This window comes from Argentina silus (genome assembly GCF_951799395.1).
Source record: "Argentina silus genome assembly, chromosome: 11".
In the NCBI taxonomy this organism is placed as follows: Eukaryota; Metazoa; Chordata; class Actinopteri; order Argentiniformes; family Argentinidae; genus Argentina; species Argentina silus.
In genome coordinates this window covers 15563759-15590761 of record NC_139665.1, presented here as the reverse complement: position 1 = coordinate 15590761, position 27003 = coordinate 15563759, and the positions used below count along the sequence as shown (strand labels likewise).

The 27003-nt window shown below is 45.1% G+C and overlaps 1 protein-coding gene across 1 annotated transcript in view; it reads right to left on the bottom strand.

Annotated features, from left to right (window-relative positions):
• LOC310811875 (oxysterol-binding protein-related protein 10-like) overlaps positions 1-27003 on the bottom strand; it is a 48362-nt gene that overhangs the window by 11006 nt on the left and 10353 nt on the right. Inside the window, exons 3-7 of the mRNA XM_083680214.1 lie at positions 23632-23711; positions 21514-21582; positions 17060-17254; positions 9719-9989; positions 5797-5927 (exon numbers count right to left, since the gene is read on the bottom strand). Of these exons, the coding sequence (XP_083536340.1) occupies positions 5797-5927; positions 9719-9989; positions 17060-17254; positions 21514-21582; positions 23632-23711 (746 nt within the window). The remainder of the gene's footprint in view (positions 1-5796; positions 5928-9718; positions 9990-17059; positions 17255-21513; positions 21583-23631; positions 23712-27003) is intronic.

Here is a 27003-nt window from a genome sequence, read left to right as displayed (position 1 = left end):
CTGCAGCCACTATAATAATTGGTAAGGAATGAGGGGTAAGGGGCCGTACTGAATGTATAGTTAATGCTGGACAGAGGGAACCATGTCCCCACAGTCGAGCATCAGCGAAGGACAGGCCAACAGAGGGGTCACATGAGGAGAGATATTCTCTTTGATGATTTGATAAGGGACAGAGAGATGAAACATCACGAGCTTTCGTACTGCTTCTCTCTTGTTAGGCGCCAGGAAGGAGGGAGGGGCATTTAATGAACGAGAAGAGACAAAGAGAGACACTCAGAGAGACTGGAGGCTGACGTCCAAAATGTCAAGAAATAACCTGTGACGAAGTCAAGTAGCTCTCTCTCACTCAGCACACACACACACACACACACACACACACACACACACACCACCCCCCAGCTCAGACCTCCAAAATTCTCTCACTCTTCTTCAGAGAAGCTTTATTCTAAGCAGAAAGAGCAGAACATTGCCAAAAGCATGAACAACATTCTAGACCATTATTTCCATGTACAACATCCCTTACAAAGACAAACATTAAATCAACATTATCAACAAAAAACACACTAACTATCACTGAATGGGTCTGGGGCAGAGCCTGGGGCAGACCTCCCAAATCTGGTCTTCAGGAAATGATGCTCGTAGAGCTGGAAGAAAAACAAAGCTTAGATCTTAAGGAGGAAGTTGATTCCTAATTGGCAGATGTGATAACCAGGTTGACAAACAAGAAAATGACTACTTCCATAAGAAGACAAGTGGTGAGTGGATAGATGCAGTCAGAGTGACTCACGGGGTTCATGTCCCTGCCCACACACCTGTCTCACTGACATTAGAGGGGGAAGATGGAGTTGGTGTTTTGCCGGTTTTCTGGCAGAATCTTGGTGAGGGGGTAGCGGCTTTAATTGAGTTATTTACAGAATGTTGTTAGCTGAGATTGCGGTCTGAAGCACTGACCTTTTGTTTTGCGCAATGACACTGACTGAAATGTTACATGAATACCAATTACTGCAACGAACACCATGACAACTACAGTATGTGTTTCATGATATTTGACATTTCCAAACATTCACTTTTTCTTTTCTAAGCTTGACTATGGAGCATTCAAAAGGGGTGAAATGACTGACTACAGTTATATATGATCAATGTGAACATATAGACTTGCTGTAAGCTTCAAGCTACAGTACTGTACCTCCCCATGATAGACACTGACAATGGTGTCAGGTTTTGTAAGTGGAGGGGTTTCGTATTGAGAATCATTTCAGATATTGACCGACTCATTATTATTGATTGTATTTAGTACTTTACTGCCTTATTAGTACTTCACTGTGCCTTATTAGTACTTTACTGCCTTATTGCCTATTGTGTTTGTTATTATTTTCTTTTATTCCTGTCTTTATATTGACACTGCACTATTGAGAGGCTGCTCATTACAAGCATTTAATTGTACCGTTACATCTGGTAAATGTATGATGGATAAACTTTGATTTGATTTGATTTGATTCCAGGGGGAAACAGGACGCTGCAAATGGTGCAGTCACGGAGGCAGAGTACCCAGCACTCATTTGTTTACACTACACACACACACAACCTCCTCTGCTGCCCTCTACTGGAGACTGGACAAACTGCCACTGAATCAATGGACGTTCGTGTGAAAGACAACGGGTGCGATGCCATTGCATGTGACATGTCTTTCAGTTTGACATAAAATATAATATCACTGCAACATTCCACGTGCAGATAATTCAACAAAAGTGAACACCACAAACGTATAGTTTGTGAATACTGAATACTCTGTGGTCCCTCTTCTTGATACCCCTACATCCCTCTGCAGATTAATCTGTACAGCAGAAGGAAATTGTATTTCCGCTATAAACTAGTTTCCATGTAAATGACAGCAACATTTCGTCCATCTCTGGTGGACTTCACTGGAATGTTTCCAATCATTCTGCATTAGCATACAGATTGATGCAGGGGTCAGTATAATACCTGACAGGGGAGTGCACTGTGGTATTGGAAATGTTTCCAACCATTCTGCGTTAGCATACAGATTGATGCAGGGGTCAGTATACCTGTCAAGGGACTGCACTGCTAGTGCACTCTAGTATTGGAAATGCATAAAACCACATGATTTCTGCAAACACAAGCACTTGTGTTTATTTTTACTATTTTTACTGGGACTGCAGTCATTTTCAAGGCCACCAGGTGGCAGGCTTGGCATCAGCTCCTCTGACCTCTACCAAGTTCACCCCCTGCTCCACTGATAAGCACATCGATCTACCTGTCAATCACTCCAACACTTCATTCCTCCTCTATCAGCTATGCTCATATATCTCTATAACAGTTATATAATAGTTCAATGACCAAAAAAAAAGGAAAACCCCATCCACTTCAGATGAATATCATCATCATATTTCAACCTCTAATCTAAAGGAGATGATGACAAATGCTCGGTTGCTCTCTCTCTCTCTCTGATTGGAAGAGAATAATAATTAAAAGAGAATAGATAAGGGTGTCGCGTATCATTAATCATCAGGATGAATAAACGGCTGTGTCAAACTGGGATAATTAGCCTTGACAGTTAGCTCAATCTCCTCCCCTGGCTAGGCTTGTATGCTTGACCCCTCTCTCTCTCTCTCTCTCTCTCTCTCTCTCTCTCTCTCAAAGGTCTACTTTGGTCAGAAATGGCAACAGGGATTTCATAAATCCAGAAAATGTATATGCACACACTCTCTCTCTCTCTCCCTCCCTCGTTCTCTCTCTCCCTCACTCTCTCTTGCTCTCTCTCTTCCCTCTTCCACACCTCCTCTCCCTGTCTGCCCTCTTCTGGAGCTGCTAATGAAATAGTTTCCCTCTGCAGCATAAACAGTCCTAACTCCTAACAGTTTCAGTACAATAAGGAGACAATGTAGATTGAGGAGAAAGTTACAGATTAGAGTGGTTCTTGAACTCTGTTGCAGCAGGACAGGCCCCTTTCAAGTGAACGATATGGATATATCATATTCAATTAGTCTAGTTTAACCACACAGGGGATTTCTTCATGACATGACCATGACCAAGGGCTCTACAGTAATTAAGGTTGTCAGGGAATCTCATTGCTGGGTCTTTTCTACATTATAGCGTGTCAACTGGAAATCATTTCGTAATGAAGTATGACAGATTACATTTCAATCACTCTGAATTACATTTATAATACTGCGTATAACCTCACAGTGGCATTTCTCTGAGTAGCTACTTTTGTTGTCAAGATCAAAATGTCATTCCTCTCACATTCTGGCTCATTGTGTATTCTGATTGTAATTGAAGTTACCGGTGTAACCACTGACATGACTTTAATATTTAATAACATGGATTTCATGTTATACATATTATAATAATTCAATCATTTTACATGGCTTTTATGACCGGGCACGACAGCAAATGTGTTTGAGGTGACATTCTGCTTCTAATCTAAATCTCATTATCTCAATATTCATGACATAGAATTTCATTAAACTGTGATAAGAATAAAAGATCAAATCGAGGGCTTGGCGCGCAAAGGGCCTGAGTGACATTTTGGGCCAAAATGAGATCTATGCAGTGGTGAGAGGAGCTAACAGAGACCCTTAACTGCATTGAAATAGAGTGTGTCAAGTGTGTGTGTGTGTGTGTGTGTGTGTGTGTGTGTGTGTGTGTGTGTGTGTGTGTGTGTGTGTGTGTGTGTGTGTGTGTGTGTGTGAGTGTGTGTGAGTGAGTGTGTGTGAGTGTGTGTGTGTGTGAGTGTATAAACAATACAATCAGCTCAGAATCAATGTTTTGTTTTGGCTCTCTTGTACAATTTAGAAAATTTCACTTAGGCCCCTTGAGTGCTAAGTCCTTGAAAGGCAACTCATACTACACAAACCATTTCCTGTGACTTTGTAACTTTGAATAGACAGATCATTTAAAGATAGAGTGCTGCATTCTAAAAAAAAATAATAAAAAAAAAAAAAAAAAAAAAAGTAAACAAAACATTTTCATAACAAATCTTAAGATGTGTCTTGTGTGAGTCTCAGACCACCAGTCTGTCTCAGACCACCAGTCTGTCTCAGACCACCATCACCATTCCAAAAGGTGTTCTTTCTTCTCAGTGTACACATTCACAGACAAACATATTTCAGAATATATTTGATGGAAATAATACAAGTCACAAGGCTCACTGATCCTTATATTGCACAGTGCATAAACCTCCATCCACAGCAAAGACATGGAAAGGCTTAGCAACACACACTCACACACACACACACACACACACTCACACTCACACTCACACTCACACTCACACTCACACTCACACTCACACTCACACTCACACTCACACTCACACTCACACACACACACACACACACACACACACACACACACACAGTAATACCAGGCATCAGCAGCTCTGCACCCGGCAGCATTTCTAAACCAGAGACATGCTGAAGTGTAGCTCCTCACTGGTTGACCCACTTATCTGACAGGAGCACTGTTAAAACTTTCACAAGCCTGGAGTGCTCCCCCCCCCCCCCCCCCCCCGCCCCCCCCGCCCCCCTCCACCCCACCTCCGCCCACCCCTCCCCCTCCCTGACTTACACAGGCACTGCAGAATAAGCTGACTACAGAGGGCAGAATAATACAAGTGGATTCACAGCTGCAACATCAACACCATCGGCTGGTTTTCGGTACGTACTTTCAATGCTGTGTCCTATTTCTGGACCCTTGCCCTGAGAAAATAAATAAATAAATAAATAATTCCTTCTTCTAGCATTGTGACTGCCTATGGCCCCTGGTCTGAACATTGATTACTTTATCTTATGATGGCTGATGGATCGATGATTCACTTACTTAAACAAATGTATTTGTTGTAAGACGCTTTGGATAAAGGCGTCTGCTAAATGCCATAAACGTAATGTAATGTAATGTAATGTAATGTAATGTACTTCCCCTCACAGGGATTTAACAGCAGAGTATTTAGCCAAGGCATCGCCTCTGAGAACCAATCCATTCCAATCTAAATCCATGTGAGAACAAGTGCACAAGTGCATACTTCAGGAAAAGGGTGGAGAAATGGGAGAGTATATAAGTCTCCATTGATGCTGAGAGCACATCTGAAGAGCAACCATCACATCACATACAGGGTGTTTCAGTGACAACATGCTAGGATGCTAACACATTGTAGCATTCACATAATGGGAAGTCTCATAAAGTATGCTAATTACGCGCTATACAGTGAGAAAATGTGTAGTGTTTCCCTTCTTTAGTTCTTAGTGGTCCCTTGGAGCCACCATAGATCAAATCTGACATGAGGACATGACCAAGGTGGGGATATACTCCTGAACTGCTCATGATGAACGCTGTTCACTCATGTGTGAAGGCCCTACACTACATAACCTCAAACACACACACACACACACACACACACGCACACACACACACACACATCCCCATGAGTGTGACCGTGCAGTGCAGAAAGAGTCACGGTTTGCTGAAATCACTGGAGCAGAGAGATGAGAAAGAGAGAGACAGAGAGAGAGAGAGAGAAACAGAGAGAGAGAGAAAGAGAATCAGAGAGAGAGAAAGAGAGAGAGAAAGAGAAACAGAGAGAGAGAGAAAGAGAATCAGAGAGAGAGAGAAATAGAGAGAAAGAGAAACAGAGAGAGAGAGAAAGAGAATCAGAGAGAGAGAGAAACGGCGAGAGAATAAGAGAGAGAGAGAATGAGAAACGGAGAGAGAATGAGAGAGAGAGAGAGAGAGAGAGAGAATGAGAAACAGAGAGAACAGGAAGTGGTCTTACTGTACCTCAGAACTATGGGTCAGGCTCCTCCTCCTGAGGGCAGGGGAGGGCTCTGCAGGGCATAGAGCGGTAAGGCCTCCGTTCTTCAGGCACTCCTCCGAGGGCGACTTTGGTACAGTCCACACAGGAGCACCATCTGCAGAGGGGACATAGGAGATGGTTAGAACCAACCGATATCGGACGGCCTTCAGAGGAGAGTTAAGGCTGTTTAAAAGGGCTACTGTGATCTAGGAGCCATCAGAGAGATCTAAAGCCTTATTGATCATCTGTATCGATTGACTTCTAATGAATGTTCTGCTGGGGCGGACCTCTTGTTCCTCAAGAGGAGAGGTCAAGACAACAAGAAATGGCAATGGATCAAAGAGGTTGGGGGGGATTCAAACCCACATCATCCCCCGTCTTTGTGTGTTAAAAACATGTTGAATATTAGAGATGTAAGATAACCAGCTGAACTGGCTGAGAACATCTGCCACATAGACACAGGACAACAGGAAATTGTGTGTGTGTGTGTGTGTGTGTGTGTGTGTGTGTGTCCTTTCCTATCTGTGGTTGGGGAATTGCTTTGTGTCCTAACACCAATCATAAGATGTTTATCTTGTTTTCTTGCGCCTTTCCATCAAAACATCAAGTCTTGTTGAAAAGTAATAGACCATGTTCAGGAACGAGGTGATAAGTACATCGTCAGAGGAGTGAACTGAATAACAACAATCATCCTCTTCAATTCGGGGGACAAGTGCGAGCGCTTTGCAAAATGATTGGATGAGTCACAATGGCGACGTACTGTATATAGCTGTTGTATAGGAAATCAGTTCAATGAGTTAATGAGCAACTTAAGGACTAAATTGCCAAATCATGGCCACGCTATCAACTATCATTGAGTTATTCTCATTTCTCTCAAGAAAAATGTGTCAAGAAATAGCGACCAAAACAAAGATGGAGGAGTTTAGGTACTTATCAGCTACGGTAAGCTAACACGTAGCCACCCATATGTGAGTCAGGGCAATCAAACCCCTGTAGCTACTTAAAGTGCCAGTTAGCAGTCCCGTCCTACCATCCCCTCCCCCCCAGTTCAAATTGGGCTAACTCTGGCTTCTCTGCCATCCATTATTCAAGGGGCCGGTTGCGCTGAGTTGACTGAAGAGGTGCCCAGAGTGTGTCTACGTAGTGTCTACCATGACAGAGTGTGTTAATGCTACCAACTGCCCCCAGGCAGAGTTCTGCTCCTCTGACAGGACCCTCAGTAGATACCCATGGCATCTTATTACACTTTAGACATGATACTGTTCACAGAGGTGGAGGAGGAGGAGAGGCAACACTGCCGGGCTGCTCCACGGTCCAACGTGAGTTCTGGATGGGTTCTTTAGTTGCATTTTTATTAGTATACACATAGATTTGAGAGACAGAGAGAGAGGGAGAGAGAAAGAGAGAGGGAGGGAGAGAGAAAGAGAGAGGGAGGGAGAGAGAGAGAGAGAGAGAGAAAGAGAGGGTGTCATTGAGTGTACAAGCATGCATGTGAACAGGGAATGATGCAGGGTGTAAGGTGGACATTCATGCGCTGTGTGCCTCCAATGGTTTTAACTTCCATTACGGGCTGAGTGACCTTAATGCTCCTCATTTATGTTGCTTTAACACCACTCAACTTTATACCAATACCCTCCCACCTCACTCACTCTCTCTCTCACACACATACCCACCCACCCACCCACGCACACACCCACCCACCCACCCACCCACCCACACCCACACCCACACAGTTCTCTAAGACATGCCATTGTCCTCCCAGTTCCATCTCAATGGAGACATGACACATTCCTACTCGTCTGACTGTGGGATCGAGCTGAGGGAATACATCTAAGACTGGTAGCAAGGCACATTCATTCCTTTATGGATTTGGATCTCCAAAAAGGGAAAACACTCCACATGTGGGAGCAAGCTGTTTTAGAAGGGAGGGGGGAGGGTGGGTGCGGGGGGGGGGGGCACCAGGAAGAGTGTGGGCAGCCAGACCCACCCACCATACACCTGGCTACAGGGTTTGTGGTGGCTCACAAACACCCAAAGCTCCAGGCATACTCACTCACGATCACAACGCCAAGCGGGGTTTCACCGCGTCTGTGACACCTGCAGCGTCTGGGCCCCGCTCGGAGGGACCACCGTGCCAGCCAATCGCGGTCCCCACCTCATGCTTTGGTCGCCGCGCTACCGGCGCCATGGTAACGGTAACGTGATCCCGCCGTGCCATGCAGTCAGAGGCCGTGGCAAGGGTTGCCAAGGTGACAAGAGTGTGGGTTGTCTGGTTGTCCAATGCCAACCACTCCAATGCCATAGAGTCAAATCCATGCCTGAGCCACCACCACCACCACCATCATCATCCACCCCATAATAACCCCCCTCGAAGACCCCCAGACACCCCAGAACCCCGCTAAGCTAGGCTAGGCTAGGAGCGTGTGGGGGGGGTACATGCCGGAGGCGGGGGACGGTGGGACCCCCCACACACGGTGACGCGTGAGCCAGGCAGCGGAAGGAAACAGGTTTGTACTTGCGGGCCGAGCCGGGTGGTCCGACTCCACACCAGCGCCTGTCTGACACACAGGACAGGGGGACTGTGGGTATAAATGAAGGACAGAGACAACCAAGAGATATGAGGAAGGACACGGACACTAGCCCGACCCCCCCCATCCCACCCACACACCCACACACACACCTCCAAGTGGCTCCTAGACTAGAGAATGGCGGTCTTTAAGCGGACCCTGGGTCGATGTACTGTAACCCCACCCTCGTCTCAGATATGACCATGCACTGACAACAGGCTAGATGGTCTAGTACCAGTAGTAGAATGAGAGAAGGTGAACGTTTGATGTTCTGGTCTGAAATATATTGGTTTTTCTAGACATAGATAGATATCTTCAATGGAGAATCTCTTTTGAAAATGCTTTTTAGTCTGGGGTTAGGCTTAACCTGTCATTGAGAGATTAGCCCTGGGGTGAGCACAGCTGATTCCAAAGCCTAGGAGCATCTTCTCCCACCTTCTCCCATCCAAGCCAGGCCTAGGCCCTGTTACACATTCATCTCCCATCTCCCCTGTGCCCTACAGAGGGAGCCAGAGATGCGCCCTTAGAAGCACACATGGAAGCACCCTAAGGCTGCGACAGATTTGCTTTGAAAGATCTTTATTGGATCAATAGTTTTCTGGCACAGAGAGGGTTAACATGGCAGAGAGATTTGAGTTGTAGTTAGAGGCACCTTTGTGGGTTTCTTTTGTTAAAGACTTTATTCCAAAGTGGAAAATTATGGTGTAGACTCACTCATAGTGAATAGTGGATACTTACTGTTTAAGTGCATAGGTGTAGTAGGCACTCTCTCTCTCTCTGTCTCTCACACACACACACACACACACGCATACGCATACACGCACACGCACACACCAAACATTTTCTTACATGCACCGAGGGTCATGGGCTAGACCAAAAATGCTTTTGTGACTCGAGGTAAACAATATCCACCATAAATACAGACTCACTCATTCATCGTTCATTCTTACACAGTACTGGGAGAATTAATCGTTTGAGAGTGAACATCAATGCCATTGAGAACAACCCACAATATCAATGCCATTGACAATAGGACATAACAGAACAATGAATGAAAAAACAACATCATCAACAAAGAACAATACAAAACTACAAAACTATGGAAAAATAAACAACAACAAACAAACAAACAAACAAACAAACAAACAAACAACAAAAATGCACATTCAGCAACATTTATTGCACACATTCAAGTTCATGGCTCCCGTCAGATAAGGACAAGGGCCACAGTCTACCTCCAAGATGTGACCCTTGTTGGTGCTGTCAGGATCAGGCTCTGGGACTGTTGGGGGGGACAGGGGCCCCAGCATCAGAAGAGAGGGGCCCGGGGCAGACTCACCGGAGGGCTGTCCTCCTTCTCCTCCGCGGGGGGTGTGGTTGTGGTTATGGTTGTGGCTGGGCTGGGTGGCCTGGGGCTGGGGCTGGGATTGGTTCTGGGACTGGGTGTGCTGGAGGATGCTGAGACACTCCCCCAGGCAGCTGAGGGTGGCAGCCGAGGTGGCCTTGAGGAGAAGGAGGTCCTGGTCCAGGCAGGAGAGGGGACCCCTGGTGGGGAGGGACTCGATGGTCTGGACCAGGCTCTTCTGTTGGCTCTCTGCCTGGCTCATCACCTGGAGGGGGGGAGGGGGACACAGTCAGATGGAGGTTTGGTTCAAAGTCATATCTACATAAGTGAGGCTGTTGGAGAACATTTTGGTCTTAGGTCCCAGAGGGGATGAAGAAGGTTAACCTTATTGACATAACTGACCCATCATACTTCATCATAAGAGATCTTGTTCAACTGTCTTTATCGGGAGACTACACATTACAATACCATACAATACCACAATAATCACGAGATATGATACAATATAATCAATAGGTAGTTGATACCTGTGGTCATGAACTCCATCTAGCATTATAAATGCCACCCATAATTATGAATATGATGTGTAATCATATTGTAGAGGTGAATAGGTCTATAGATAAATTATATATAACATGAATCTAACACTTCTAACCTCCAGATGCAGCCATAATATCCATCCATGTTGTTTTGTTCTAGTTTCTATGGGAACCAATGGCCGCAGCTGTCTAAACTCCCCAAGCAACTGATCTACGGACCCCCCCACGACCCAGAGAATGAGAAAACCCACACAGCGTAGAAATACAGCTCATAGAACAGACATCTAATACCCCCTCAGACATAGAAGGGACAAATCCCTATGGCAGTTTAGCTGGTCCACACATGGGTACCACTCAGAACAGCCAAAATGGCACTGTGATAAACACTTGTTCTGTTTGATATCATTGCTGCAGATGTAGAATACAGACAGACGCTCTGAGTTAGAAGGCTATACAGCATAGTCTCTAGAGACATCGTGGTCAAAACAGGAGGCAAAATAGCACAATGCTGCTCTTATTAATATCTATCGAAGCCTTAACGACTACAGGTACCCATAACCATGTAACCAACTAACTAATAACCATGTAACCAACTAACTAATAACCATGTAACTAACTAACTAATAACCATGTAACTAACTAACTAATAACCATGTAACTAACTAACTAATAACCATGTAACCAACTAACTAATAACCATGTAACCAACTAACTAATAACCATGTAACCAACTAACTAATAACCATGTAACTAACTAACTAATAACCATGTAACTAACTAACTAATAACCATGTAACCAACTAACTAATAACCATGTAACCAACTAACTAATAACCATGTAACCAACTAACTAATAACCATGTAACTAACTAACTAATAACCATGTAACTAACTAACTAATAACCATGTAACCAACTAAACTAATAACCATGTAACCAACTAAACTAATAACCATGTAACCAACTAACTAATAACCATGTAACCAACTAAACTAATAACCATGTAACCAACTAAACTAATAACCATGTAACCAACTAACTAATAACCATGTAACCAACTAACTAATAACCATGCAACCAGCTAACTAATAACCATGTAACCAACTAACTAATAACCATGTAACCAGCTAACTAATAACCATGTAACCAACTAACTAATAACCATGTAACCAGCTAACTAATAACCATGTAACCAACTAAACTAATAACCATGTAACCAGCTAACTAATAACCATGTAACCAGCTAACTAATAACCATGTAACCAGCTAACTAATAACCATGTAACCAGCTCATGCTCTGTTTAGGGTTAGGGTTAGACACTTGCTGTTAAATCAACTATATTTGCCCTCTCAAAACTCCCAAGAGACCATTATGTGTTTTGACTCTCAAAAGTCATGCTTTTCCGTCCACATTTTACATGTTTGTGTACAATGTGCGGTTATTCCTGTACAACTCTGTATGGAGCCAAAACATGGCATCAAAGCTTTTCAATCCTAGCGCCGGCCTTGGCAAGCGGCTATGAATGAATCCGCGCTTGTTTATCAATCTGGTAAGTGTTCAATTCATTAATATTGTATTAGCCAGCCGAACCACCAGCCAAACACTTCAATGGCACATCTGTTCACTGAATGACAGATGCTGAGGGAGCTTTATTTAGAGTTCTTAAAAGTCGCCTCAGGGTTATATTTGTGGCCCTGTTGAAACTGGCATTGAATAAGCACTCGCCTAATTAGACAAGTCTCTCACCAGCAGACTGGAACCCATAGGAGAATACGTGCTGAAATGCAGGTCCTAGGGACGTTCGCTAACATCAACAGATGTTGTATGCTAGGTGTAGGTATCAAACTCTAAAATAGATTGTGGACAACACCATATACAGTACCAGTCAAAGGTTTGGACACACCTTCTCATTCAATGGTTTTTCTTTATTTTTATTATTTTCTACATTGTAGATTAATATTGAAGACATCAAAACTATGAATGAACACATACGGAATTATGTAGTAAACAAAAAAGTGTTAAACAAACCAGAATATGTTTTATATTTTAGATTCTTCAAAGCAGCCACCTTTTGCTTTGATGACAGCTCTGCACACTCTTGGCAAGGTGTGTCCAAACTTTTGACTGGTACTGTAAATACAGTAAGTACAGTTTTCTGTGGACACTGCAGTACATTGTCCTTCAGATACACAATCAATAGTCACCGTGGAACGGTTTGTACAGACGTAGAGTATCTGTTTGTAAGGACATAGCATATCCATCACTCGGGGGTGGAGGTGTCCTATTATGAAGGAGCTCTGGTTTTCAGGGGGCCTAACCTGGGCGCAGTGTATAGAGAGATACACCCCAAGGACAGGTTCTAAACACTTGTTTGTTGTTTCCTAATATCCTTCCGCCTTCACACTCAATCCTGTTAGAGTGCTCAGAGACCCCCAGTAGCGTCTATCACATCTCACTGAGAGAGAGAGAGAGAAAGAGAGAGAGAGAGAGAGAGAGAAAGTCTGCCTTGAAGAGGAAACTCAAACTTCCCCCTATCATCCACCTACACAATCCCCTGAAACCTTGAGAGAGAGGGAGAAGAGAGGGTGACGGAGGCAGAAATGGAGACGGAGAGGGAGAGGGAGAAGGGAGATAAAGAGGGAGAGTAGAGAGAGAGAGAAAAGACAGAAAAATAGATAAAATAGAGACAGCCACTATAAGCAGAGATGGCCTGACTGAATTAGGTCAAAGTCTCTCTCTCTCCCCTCTCTCACTCTCTCTCTATTCAGGTCCTTATTGTAAAACTGTCAGCTGCTTGACAGGCCAGCTGCATAAGGAGGCCCCCTGTGTGAAGCAGAGCAGAGGTGACCTCAAAAGCTACACCTTTCCACATTGTGACGATTCCCAGTGCATGTTTTATGTACACACACATCATCCTTACAACAAGCAACAACACACAGTTGAGTTGAGCCGCTCCAACATCCTGCTCCAAAATGGCCGCCCATTGTGAGTCGGTGGGCAGTGAGCAGAGAGTGAAACTGCTCTCCTGTCCTCTCCCCACTGGAGACCGTGAGAATGATGAAAACGGTTCCAGAAATAGCCGTGACCTGGCTGACCCAGTGAGGCACGGCAGTCTGTGTGCTCAGTGGTGCTGTTCTGCTGAGGCTTTTGACGGGTTCACCTCAGCCGGTCCTGACAGGCAGCTCTGGTGGTGACAGACAGTCACGCTGTCTCTTGCTTCTCCAGACTCTGCCTGTCATCATCTGTACCTTCAGTGCTTTTAATTGTGCCAGACAAAAATTCACTCAAGGGCATTAAAGTACTCTGTTCTAATCCATTCCATTTTCACAGCTGGTTGTGTTCAGATGCCTACAACAGTGGGACAAGCCTCACAGTAAGACCAGTGAGGAGACGGGTCGATGGGGCTCTGTGGGGGGGGGGTGGTGGTGGTGGTGGGGGGGCTCAGATGCCCTAATGAGGGGTGTCTGCTGTGGTTCTGTGAGACAGACCTGAGCAACTGGACCATGTAGAGACTAGAGAGAGGTTCACTGGGGTGTGACACCATGTTTGCTCTCTGCCCCAGTGAGCCAGAAAATGCCAGGCTCAGCCTCTAAAACTCACCAAACCACAGCTGGTCTAAGGTGATTTCCTGATGCAAACTTTTGTGTATGTGTGTGTGTGTGTGTGTGGGGGGGGGGGGGGGTGTGTGTGTGGGAGTGTGTGTGTGAAATGATGAGTCAATTCATCAATCATCATCATCATGACGATGATGCAGACCATAACTGTCCCTGAGCCAATGGCACAGAAGGAGAAGCCCACCACCTATCACCATCACTAAGCCCACTGTCAGCCAGTCATAACTCTCCCTGTTAGCAGCAGGGCAAGCCTCGCTGCCACCGCCATCCTGTTGCTGTATACACGAGTGTGTAAATCTCCCTCCAGGCAGGCCAAGGCTCTGTTCCCTTTCCGTCACGCACGCACGCTCGCACGCACGCACGCACGCACGCACACACGCACGCACGCGGCTCTGTGCCAGTCATGTCTGCCATGTTTATGGGCCTTTATGACCATCGTGATAAGGGAGCAACTATAACACAGCAACGGGAGATAGATAAAGAGAGAGAGATAAAGAAAGAGAAGGAGAGAGAGAGAGAGAGATAGACAAAGAGAAGGAGGGGGGGGAGAGAGAGAGAGGGAGGGGGTGAGAAGGGAAGGAGGGAAGCGATAGGAGGAAAAACAGGAACTAGGGATATAAACCAGGCCATAGAACTAGAAACCCTGCTCTGGGACAGAATGCAGGTTAGCAGTTCTCACAAGCACAAAACAAAACAGATTAGGATTTCTTCTACTAAGAGGACCCGGTTTTGAGTAATCGTCGAGGAGTCCCAACTCCAGAAAAACATATGCTGTGATTCACAGAGAGAAGACACCAAACGAGTGTTTGTTTTATCTAACGATCAAACCATCTGTTCCATAATTCACTCCGCATGTTCTGGGTTCATTTTGGGTGATAGCAGGCTCCTTTTTTCCAGCAGTGAGAAAATGGTCCACTCCTGCAGTGCTGTAGCTTAGCATGCTAGCTAGATAGCTTCTCTAGTTAATGTGCTATTACAGACAAGACACCCTGCTGTTTTATAGACATCTCTTTCAGCCAAGTCATTCTGATTATGAATGAGACTAACACAGCATGGGGCATCTGAATGGGGAATAGAACATCAGCTTCAAGTCAGCCGCCAGCATTTCTATGAAAAGAAAATCAATTCTGACGAAAACATTTGAATTTCTTCCAAGAGTGTCGATATCTTCACAGCACAATACTGCTTGTAATAACAAGTCGGAAATCTTTGTTGACTTGTGCCGTTGAGGAACATCCCAATGCAATCGTTTTTAAGGGATGTTTGGCTAAAATGTCTCCTTGATTGCTCCCAACTGTTCGTATCCTCTGTTTCTTATGCCACAGAGTTACAGTGTGTAATGCATGTGTTTGATACCATTCCTCATTCCGTTCCATGCATTACACTGAGCCTGTCCTCCGATTTCAACCTCAATCAGCCTCCCCTGGTATAGACTATGAGGTGAACCAGTCCTTCAGTCAAGATTTGATTACCTGAGTTATTAGGCATCGTGCTAGGCGCTGCTATACAATTCCCCATTGCTCTATTGGTGCACAATGCTAGACGGAGCCTGTACAAAGCCACTCTGTCCTAGAGGCTAAGCCTCCATGAGAGCCGTCTTTGTTGGTGGCTCCTATAAATGGCCACTGCTATGGTGTCAGGTAGCCACAGTTGGACAGACACATTCTGACTAGCTTATCCTTGATCAGAGTAGCTGGGGCAGGATTGAGCAAAGGTGAATGAGAGTAATGGTGTTCTTTGTACTACGCAAGCCTACTGGTGTCACGGTAACCAGACTGGAATACCTTCCAAATGCCTGCTCATGTTCTCTCCTTCGATCCACACCCCAAACTGGAAGTACCGTATACAGTGACCTCCGTCAGTACGATATAACCATGTCTACATTTCTGCTGTCTATGACTCTCATCATTAACAGTGGAGGCTTCACTTCAACAGAAACATATTTGTTTCACTTGCACAATCCATCCATCCCTCCTTCCAGTCATCATGCCATCATTATACCCAAATGCCCCAACGCCTCAGAAAAAAAGACTCAAAAACACAAACTTTTTTGCACAGCAAGAAGAAATAGGTTTCTCCCCTGACGGGCACAATAAGCTCTAGAAAAGTATTTCCATCACATCAGCTAGAAATGTATGCTAGTTCTCATCTGTATAACTCAGGACACAGCTCACTGATGATAGCCTGAATGAGAAAGCTTCTAAACAAAAGCATCCAAACCAGGCGACTTCTGCTTAAAGCGTGACAGATACAATCAGCTCCTTTATTGTTTTTTCTACTCACAAATGCCGCCCCCGGCAAAATCTTTTTTATATTTTTTTTAATTAATCACTCTAAGCCAAGTGCAGACAGGGCTATTAAGAAGGCCTGGGCAAAGCTGCCTTTCCCACTGAGCGATAAGCACAACATTGTGACTGGCTGCGTCTGACTGTGTGGTTGAATATGAATATGAAGATGTTATAGAAGTGGACCACCTGGGACCAGAAGTGGACCAGAAGTGGACCACCTGGGACCAGAAGTGGACCAGAAGTGGACCAGAAATGGACCGGCCTGGGACCAGAAGTGGACCAGAAGTGGACTGGCCTTCAATTTGGAGTATAGACGGGCACAGTATGTAGAGAGAAATGCCAACCCAGCTAAATGTACAGTGCAGAGCGGATCGCAATCAATGTGTCTCAGGTAGGTCAGATACACAGCCCAGCCCAGGCCAAAAATATCTGCTGAACACACTGCATCAATGGCCACCAGAGACCAGGGCAGAGGCACTAAGGCACACCAGGGCTGGGCCACACAACTGTGTTGAGTGTTGGAACAAGAGTTGGCTTCAATTTAATTTGGATTGACTGCGTGGGTCAGGCCAAAACACACATTCGATGGAATTTCAAATCGAACTGACATTGTGATGACTTTGACCTGTCGTCTGTTCAAAACTGTAGCTTAGACACGTGAATGAATCCATGGCGTCAATTTCAATTTAAGCTGAAACCCATACAGCAGTCGATACACATGGAAATCCATGACAGGAACGTCAAACATTCTCATTAGCATAAACAAAAATAGATTTACCATGGGTAATAGACATGGACAAGTACTGAAGACAAAACATGAAGGACACACTACTGAGAGCGGTGTTAAAGACACATTCATGTCATGACATCACAGAGGGACAATGTTCCACCCACCTCTCTCACCTCCAGTAGTCTGCCAGGGTACTGGTTCTTGGCTCGCCGGGCCGCGGCGGGGGACTTGTGGTGGGTGATGGTCACGATGTTGCTGGGCGGCGGCCCGGGGGGCCCCAGGTGCCTCTGGGTACCGGGGGAGGAGGTGGCGGGCGGGAGGAGGGAGAAGCTACGGGGACGGCCAGCAGAAGACAAGCCCTGAGGGAGAGAGACAAACGTAGAGAGAAAGAGGGAGTGAGGTGGAATACACGTAGAAATTGCTAACATCTTAAAACGACCTTCAACTTCAATCTTCCACTAACATGGTGAGTACCAATATCTCAGAATGAACGGTCAACACATTGCTTCACAAGTGGGATGTTGAGTGTGGATATTGGAACACAAGCCATATGTTTCGTACAAACTTTGAATCCTCTCAGAAAATCCTCATTAGACACGGCGAGGGCTTACTGGAGCTTTACTGCTTGGCTTCAGGTATTCTAAGCAATCATGTAAGCAGTGTGTGGGTAGGGTAGAGAACAGAGCAGAGAGACACTCGTAATTTTCTGACCCCTGTTTCAGTTGTCCCCTGACCGTGACTGACCCCAAATGTAATCCTGACAAGAGCAGGAGAGTAACAGAGGTCACCTGCCCAGGGCAGTTAACAGAGATTTAAGAACACCATCAACCTCTCCTTTTGTCTTTATAGCTCTGTACTATAACCGAAATCAAACTTTTATCTCTGTCCCTCAATCTCTCGCTCTCGCTCTCTCTCTCTCATTCTGTGTGTGTCTCTCTCTCTCACTCTCTCTCTCATTCTCGCTCTCTCTCACTCTCATTGTGTGTGTGTGTGTGTGTGTGTGTGTGTGTGTGTCTCTCCCTCTCTCTCCCTCTTTCCCTCCCTCGCCCGCCTCTCTGTCTCCCTCCCTGCAAGGCAGAGCACAGCACCTCTGGAGATAAATACATTTATAAATCAAATAAACGACCGTCTCTCCCTGAGCCACTACCGCTCACTGGAGGAGAAAAGACTGGGCTTCTGTTCTGGAACAGTGATTCTTACTTCACAGGAACCTCGGAGTCACCAATATCACCCAAAACAAAATAACCTCAGAGTCCCGAATTCACCCAAAACTAAGAAAATGATCAGAATAATACTGCAAAAAATACAAAAGATGACAGTTTATTTTCAATGGTTTTAAAGTATGCAAATAGCGATGGACGGGGGGGGGGGGCTTTGTGTAATCAATTTAATAGGGAATTATCAGCTTAGGTGAGAGGAGACAGAGGCAGTAGCATTGTTCCTGAGAGCAGACGGGGCTGCGTGACGCTGCAGATGGAGGGAGTCATTATGACAGTGAAACACAGAGTTTAGACACGGCAACCGTCGCTCAGGTCCCAACGCCAAAATGGCCACACAACCTCAGGCACTTCAGTAAGCTACAATGAGGAGGACACAGCCCAGCTTCAAAGTACTGAACGAGATGGACAGAAAGGAGGAGGGGGGAGGGAGGGGGGGAGAGAGAGAGAGAGGGTAGAAGGAATAACAAGACAGGGCACTGAACCCAGAGAGAAAACCATGGGTATAACTGAAGCACTGTGAGAGGAGAAGTTGTTATATCATGCATAGCCTGTGAGATTATTCAGAGTTTGAGTTTCTGTGGAACCAGAAAAAGAAACATGTCTGAGTATAACCGGATGTGGAGATAAATTGCATTACTCTTGCTATAAGGATGCATACTGTACAAAATACCTAACAGTGTCAAGTATCAAGTATCATACACAACATTAAAATACACTGTGAACAATTCAGATCACACTCTCCATTTCTGCAACTTCAGCAGTATGGAAATGAGCCCCCCCCCCCCCGCCCCTCACAGGTGTGTGCCCCCCATCCCTCCTACCTCGGTGCGTGGGCACACTTGGCCCTCCTCAAGAGAGCGTGGGCGGCGGTATCACAAACAGCTGACTGGCTATGTTCCCACACCCAGACTAGCATGGCACTTAGAATGCATGAACTAATTACATTGTTTCATTTTAAGTAGTACTGGTGTAGATTTTGGAATACAACAACATCAGAAGCAGGGGAGGCTGGTGGAGGTAGAAATCGGAAGACGGGCTCATTGTAATGCATGTGTTTGATACCATTCCCTATTCCATTCCATGCATTATATGATGAGCCTGTCCTCTGAGTTCTACCTCCACCAGCCTCCACCTGAGAAGCAGGCTGGATCTCCCAGCAGGACACACTGACTCTCCTGTCATCAAGAGCCTACTGTGGGAAAGGTCAAACGGCCCTATGGGGCATGCTGGGAGTAAGGTCAAACGGCCCTATGGGGCATGCTGGGAGTAAGGTCAAACGGCCCTCTGGGGCATGCTGGGAGTAAGGTCAAACGGCCCTCTGGGGCATGCTGGGAGCAAGGTCAAACGCTGGGAGCAAGGTCAAAAGGTTCAAGACCAAAACCTTGCGCCACCTGAACAGTTTCTTCCCCATGGCAGTGGGGATCACAAACAAGCTCCCTGCCTCTCACTGACTCAACCCCTCCCACCCCCACCATGTCACATAATACACACACACAATGCACTGACAGTGTAATTTATAATTCTTTAAAATTATTCTAATGTATAGTGTACATGCCCCATACCCATTTCACAGCCTCTAGCCTCATTGCCTACAAAATGTATTGTTTTGCTGTTCTTTTTTGTAAATTTGTACATTTGTTATTGCCATTTTGTTAATATTTAGCTATTTTGTAAATTTCTTGTCAATATTTGCTATTGTTTTTTATGTCCCATGCACCAACCTCACCAAGTCAATTTCCTGTATGTGCAAATATACTTGGCCAAATAAAATAATTCTGATTCTGATTCTGAACCGCTAGAAGCAAGGTCAAACACTGGGAGCAAGATCAAACCTCCCTACGGTCCACAGTGGAATATGCCCAGTTAATGGGCCTGTCAAAGTGTCAAAGATTCTAGAAGCCAGCACAGTGACACGTTCCCTTCCACGGTCGCCTCAGAGCAGATAAAAAAGGCTCTGTGCTTCGTACTCTCCACCTCCACCCCCAACCCCCCCCCCAACCACCACCCCCCATTGTGGCATCTTATTTGGTGCGTCTCAGTGTTAGAGATAACAAACACAACAATCCAGCTGTTCTGTGGTCAGGCTATTGTAAATGCATGCTACGATACTCATATATAGAGTATACAACTCGGGAGGAGGTGAGATCTCAGATAGCCTACACATCTTGGAGAGAGAATGTGAAGCTTAGAAAGGATTAGACTCCAACAGTATGTGTGGACGGATGCTGGTGGAGGTAGAAATCAGAGGAGGGGCTCAGTGTAATGCATGGAATGAAATGAGGAACGGTATCAAACTGATGAGGAATGGTATCAATGGTATCAAACAGGCGATCTGTTAAGCTACCACCCCAGGAAAGCAGATGCACAGCTGGCTTTCACGTGTTTGATACCATTCCATTCCATGCATTACAATGAGCTCGTCCTCCGATTTCTACCTCCACCAGCCTCCCCCTGGTGTCCGGTAATGACAACTCCTGCTCTCCAACAGTCACGCTACGGGAGCTGAAAAGAAAGGGGGCGAAAAAACTCCTCCTTCTCCTCTCGCTCATCCCTCTCTTCTTTTAGAAAGTCCTGCCTCAGTCAGTCACGCTACAGGGACCAGAAAACCATCCTGATTTAGAGAGAAAGAAAGAAAGAAAGAAAGAAAGAAAGAAGGAAAGACTTCCTTTTCTTGGTCTTCCATCTCTTCTTTTAGAAGTTCACTGATCAAAGTTAAGCAGCATAATAAGACTCTGTCGTCTACCCAACTCTGCAGTGTTTTCAAGAAGTGAATGGGTACATCTGTGTGTGTGTGTGTGTGTGTGTGTGTGTGTGTGGTGTGTGTGTGTGTGTGTGTGTGTATGTGTGTTGGTGTGCATGTGGGTGTGTGTGGGTGTGTGTGTGTGTGTGTTTGTGTGTGTATGTGAGTGTGTGTGTGTCAGAGCATGTGTGAGCAGAGAGGAGTGTGAGCTGAGGGAGGAGCGGAGCAAGGGTATTTTGTCTGGAGCGTGGAACGCATTTTTAAAAAGTCGGAGCATGGACTTTTTCTCACGCTCCATTTCCGCTCACCTCACAAGCTCAGGACAGCGATTTCAAAGCAAAAATTGTCCGGTTTTTCCTTCACTAGTTAAATGTTAGTTACATCATAGATGGTCACAAGAGATGGTGGCTCTCATTAAAAATGTCAAATTACGATGTGAAATATTAAACCGATAGGAGCGCCACCATGTTCCTTGTGAGCAGCGAGCAGAACGGGAGAGCAGATCGTAAACACATCCTTGTGAGAGAGGAGCGCTTTTTTTCTGACAGCTCAACTCTCACATACCTCTCACATACTCTGGTGTGTGTGTGTGTGTGTGTGTGTGTGTGTGTGTGTGTGTGTGTGTGTGTGTGTGTGTGTGTACACAATTGTGACTCACCAGTCCCTCCTGGCTGCCTCCTGTCCTCTCCACACTCAGGTGTTCGTCAGATCCCTTCAGCTTCCTCACCTGAGGTCAAACACACACACACACACACACACACACACACACACACACAGAACCCTCAATACAAACATAATCAAAACTGATTTGTCTTTACCCTCTGTTGAAACCAACTGCGTTAGCTGCTTGCTAACAGTACTGTCCTGTACAGTTCACAGTACAGTTATCCTGCACAAGGTAACACCCCTTCCCAAAATAAAGTTTACATGATAAAGAAGTATCCTTAATGCACAAGGGAGCTTTGCTTGTTTTGTCCCAGAGCTGTGTTTAGAGAAAGGAGGAGAAGGAGAGTCACAATAACAGACGAGAGGAAGAAGGAGCAGTAGTGATGGGTGTGACTGTCCTGCAGCACCTGTCAGTGGTGGAGGAAACAGCAAGCAAGGGCTGAGAGGGACAGATGGGGACAGGGAGAGGGGGAAGGAGAAAGAGAGAGAGAGAGAGAGAGAGAGAGAGTGAGTGAGAGAGAGAGAGAGAGAGACAGACATAGACAAGATTGACATTTTCATACCAAGAGCATACAGAATGTTATGGTAGATAACAAATACATAAACCCTCACAGAAGGCAATTCCTGCAGATTTTTCAGGTGCACTTTCAATCTGTGAATCTCCCGTTCTACCACATCCAAAAGGTGTTCCATTGGATTCAGATCCGGTGACTGGGAAGGCCACTGAAGAACACTGAAGTCATTGTTATGGTCATGAAACCAGTTTGAGACGACTTTTGCTTTGTAACATAGTGCATTATCATGCTGGAAGTAGCCATTAGAAGATGGGTAAATTGTGGCCATGGGATGCAAAAGGTCAGCAACAATACTCAAATAGGCTGCGGCATTCAAGTTATGATTGATTGGTAACGGGCCCAAAGTGTGCCTAAAAAACATTCCCCACACCATTACACCACCTCCACCATGAGAAGGTGTATAGGTGTTCATCATAAAGTGCTCAGTGAGTGTATATCACATACAGTTGTAACTGACACAGTGAAATGCTTTGGGATCTTGCTCCACGCTCCACAACAGCAGTCGGCAACAAAGAGACAGGCGGGGATGGGTGTTATTGTGTTCACTCAGAACTAACGGCTGACTCACACTCTGTAGTAGCCGCAGCAAAGCTAAGCCCTACATAGCATGAGAGATGGCCAGAGAAAGAAGAGACAGGGGGGTGGAGGTGATAAGCCCAGGGAGGAAGATCCCCTGGGATCTATTAGAGAGGATGACTGGTGGGCATGTGTTAGGGGCTTTACACACTACAGGGCTGATCCCAACTATACTGTGCTGGCTCGGATATTTTCTTTTCACATTGTCCTTTCCGGCACTGTTTCGGTAACTATGGCGACTGCGTAACCAGGCCAGCCCAGCACAGTTCAGCTCAGCTCGATTTGGCCCTGTTGTGTAAATTGAGGGGTTTTGTGTGCATTTACTCATCTAGTATCTGAATGTTATCTGTTTGAGGCGGCTGTGTACAGTATGTAAAGCCTGCAAGAAAGAAAATGTAAAAGTGTAAATACTGAAGAAAATAGTGTGTTGTCAGTGTGTTTCCACAAGGTTTTTCCCACTACAAGAGTTTCCAGCAACATATTTCTCAACAACACAAATCAACATGGCTTAAGCCCCCGTCTTTCAAACTTTTGATCCGTACACTAATACTGTGGCATGCCATTGAAATCATACCTCTACAGCTATTTCAAATGAAATCTATTCTACTAATATCCTGCACACAATATGTTTGTTTTTGCCTGAACCTAGTTCATACAATGAACCTAACAAAAGTGAGATATTGCCCACAATGCAATTTCTAGACTAAAAGGGATAGGAATCTTCTGAGTGGTAGAGTCAAGGATTTCCTCTCAGTGTTCTTGTTGACACATTCTTGAGAAGTTGGTAGTCATGACTGCAGTATGTATGTGTGTGTATGTGCGTGTGTGCGTGTGTGCGCGTGTGCGTGCATGTGTGTGTGTGTGTGTGTGTGTGCATGTGTGTGCGTGTGTGTGTGTGTGTGTGTGTGTGTGTGTGCATGTATGCATGCATGCATGTGTGTGTGCTGTACTGCACATACCTTGGCACCACTGTCAGAGTGACGTCTCGCACACGCTTGGAGTTGGTTCATCCAGAACTGCTGCTCTTTGGCATCGGACGCTAGGAGACAAGAGAAGATATTCATAGTGTGGATTTTAAATAACCATGATTGGAGAAAGATTAAGTCATCATCACAGGAGTTCACTGTCATAACCATCATTTCTTGAGACTGACAGCGCTCTGATTAGCCAATGCACTTTGCATCGTGCGGAACATTTTCGGATAATGGCTTGAGGTTTTCACCTTAACTCTCAATGATAAGGGGTGTGGTGTGTGTGTGTGTGTGTGTGTGTGTGTGTGTGTGTGTGTGTGTGTGTGTGTGTGTATAAAGCTTGAGGCAGTAGTAGAATAACCAGAGATCTACAGTAGGAGCAGACTAACTACCAATCCTATCTATTAGAGGGGTCAAAACATAGCTGCTCTTTGACCAGTGGCTCAGGCTAACCTGTAGCAATGCTGTGAAGCAACACTCTGTAACATTCACCAGGCGCAGAGTCAGAAAGGGCCTGCCAAAGACTGCTATCCAAACACACACCCTGGAAAGAGTGACTCACTGGACCCCTTTAGTTTCACGAGACAGTAAAGAGGTGCTGCCACTGGCCCCTTCAAGACCAGGACCAGACTGCTCTCACTTCACCTATTCACTGTGGCAGAGCATGCTTTGTACAATAGCCGGATGTCTCTCCCCAGCTGTACAACTTCCTCATTGGTCGATAGACTCTCTAGACCAATTAGGCTGATCGATAATGACTAGACAATATCTTGGCTTGTTGAGTTAAACTCAATGTGACATTTACAGGGTCTGTCTGGTGGACCTTTGCCAGGTCTTCAACCTCAGTTGCCTCTAGATCGGGAACTCAAGACTATAGAGTTAGGACCGGAATCTCCATTCAAACCAGGGCGATGTATACGTTCTACGAATTCTAACTCTACGTTTAAGACCAGCCAGAGGCTTCTGAGGTGGAACATGAAGAACTCGCCTCTCTGATGATGCCGAAAAGACGGCCGTCTCCATGGTAACTCAAACCTTTTTTAAATAAATACTTGATTAGCAGTTGAAGTGAACGCAGAATCGTCTGGAGTTCCTAGGAACGATTGGCTGAATCAATAGCCGAGTGCTGAATCTTTTCATGTGGGTTAAACGAGAGCATGAGGGCTTGTGCTCGGAATGCTGGCAGACTTATCTGAGCGACCAAATTAATTTGTAGCTGTGAAAAAGCAAGTACTTCCAAAAAAAAAGTACTTCCCTGTTGAAAAGAGGTGTTAGGCTGAAAAGAAGTATTAGACTTTTTCACAGCTGCAACTTCATTTGGTCGCTATAGTTATACCCCCCGTTCTCCGATAAGCACCTCTCTTCATCTTCATAGTTGATGCCAAGGCAGCACTCCCTCTTTTTGCATTTTTTTGACTAATTTGAGCATTGGCAGAAATAATTGTGTTCATGCCACTCACATGAGGCCTACGCTGTTATACACACACCTGTAATGTCACTCTTGAGTGAAGAGGATCCCCAGAAAAATTAGAGAAAGAGAGAGAGAGAGAGTGCGCGAGACAGAGACTGAGAATGCGAGAGAGAGAGACAGAGAGAGAGAGGGCTAGAGACAGAGAGAGAGAGAGAGAGAGAGAGAGGGAGAGAGAGAGAGTGGTGGTTGTGGTGGTCAGGGGAGGCTGGTGGTGGTAGAAATCGGAGGACAGATTCATTGCAACACGTTCGCCTCCAATTTCTACCTCCACATGCCAGTGGTAATCTATTCACACTGAGCACCTGCACAAAGGTGACACTCTGCTAAGACCCACTGCCTCCTTCCCTTTCAGAAACATCTCAGCCTAGAGTTATACATGCATTCAGATCAGCCATTTTGTTTGTGATTTATACAAGCTTCGCCGTGATTAGACATAATTATCTTGCGGTAATGAACTAGAGGGGGATTTGGCAGCGGCAAGCGGGTATGCTAATTTACACCTGTTTTTATGTTGAAAAGGAAACTAATATGAGCACTGCTTGCACACTAATGATTACTTTGATTCTTATTTTATTTAATTTTTTTACTATGACCATGTTGTTCTTATGTTCGTTCTAAAAGGCAACTTACATTTTTTGTTTTAATAATAATCAAAGCTGCTATTTTGTCAAAAGGCCTCCTATTCTGAGGTAAAGACCTATTAATTTAATTAATGAACAACAACCTGACTTGGCAGATGAAGGCAATACAGGCATTACGTACAGCCCATGCATGTACTCCATAAGGTAATACAACCATTGACTGGTACAGCCCATGCATGTACTCCATAAGGTAATACAACCATTGACTGGTACAGCCCATGCAACATCTCCCATTGAACTGACAATCTCTCTACTGCTCCCCAGCATCTCCATTGGGTCAAACAGCTCTTGGATGTAAGTCCAGTAGAGGCGGGTGGACGTAGAAATCAGAGGAAGGGGTCATTGTAATGCATGGAATGAAATGAGGAATGTTATCAAACACGTGTCCTCCGATTTCTACCTCTACCAGCCTCCCCTGATGTAGTCTCACAGAGAGACAGAGCTAATGGGTGTTCGTAACCCACTGAAACGTACGGCCACACTGTCACCATGTAATTACACTGATGCTAATTACTGTGATAGATAGACTGTTGTTGGTCATAATGGCTCTGCTTTAGGACCGATGGGGATAAATCTGATTAAGTTGAATGGGGATAATATGACAGGGCACTCAGACGGGACAAGGAGCGTCACGGCTGATGGGAGCCATTAAGATGTAAGTATTATGGGATAGGAGGGGGTCAGTTGCCGTGGGGGATGGTATTGAAAAGCTTGGGGCGTATTCAATTGGGTGCAACGTTCCGAAGGAATTGTAGATAGAAATGATTAATAGGATGTATGAACTGTATGGAGCCGTAGTCGACATGAAAGAGAATCCAGTGTGTTCAATGTAATCTGTTTGGACTTTGTACAACACTGCAACCTCCGAAATAAACCTCAGCAAGGTTCTGTATTAAAAACATATTACATTAAATATTAAAAACTTGGATATCTTATTGTTATTCAACAGCATGTAATCTTTGTCAGGGGACTGAAATCTTGGCCTTACTTATATAGCAAATTACAGTATCAACTGTGTTTTGATTAATGTACAATCCACAATGGTTTTTATAATATGCTGTCAGGCATTTCAATTAGCCTCTGGGAATGACTTGACCCCTTATTAACACTGAAAATATCATGACTATCATCTATGAATATCATCATGTGATCAGCTTAATCTGCCATTTGAAATTCCTGCTGTTTTTCCTTTAGTTTTTTCTCACACCAGTGCAATACACATGGCTCAAGGCTTAGCCTGGAGCATAA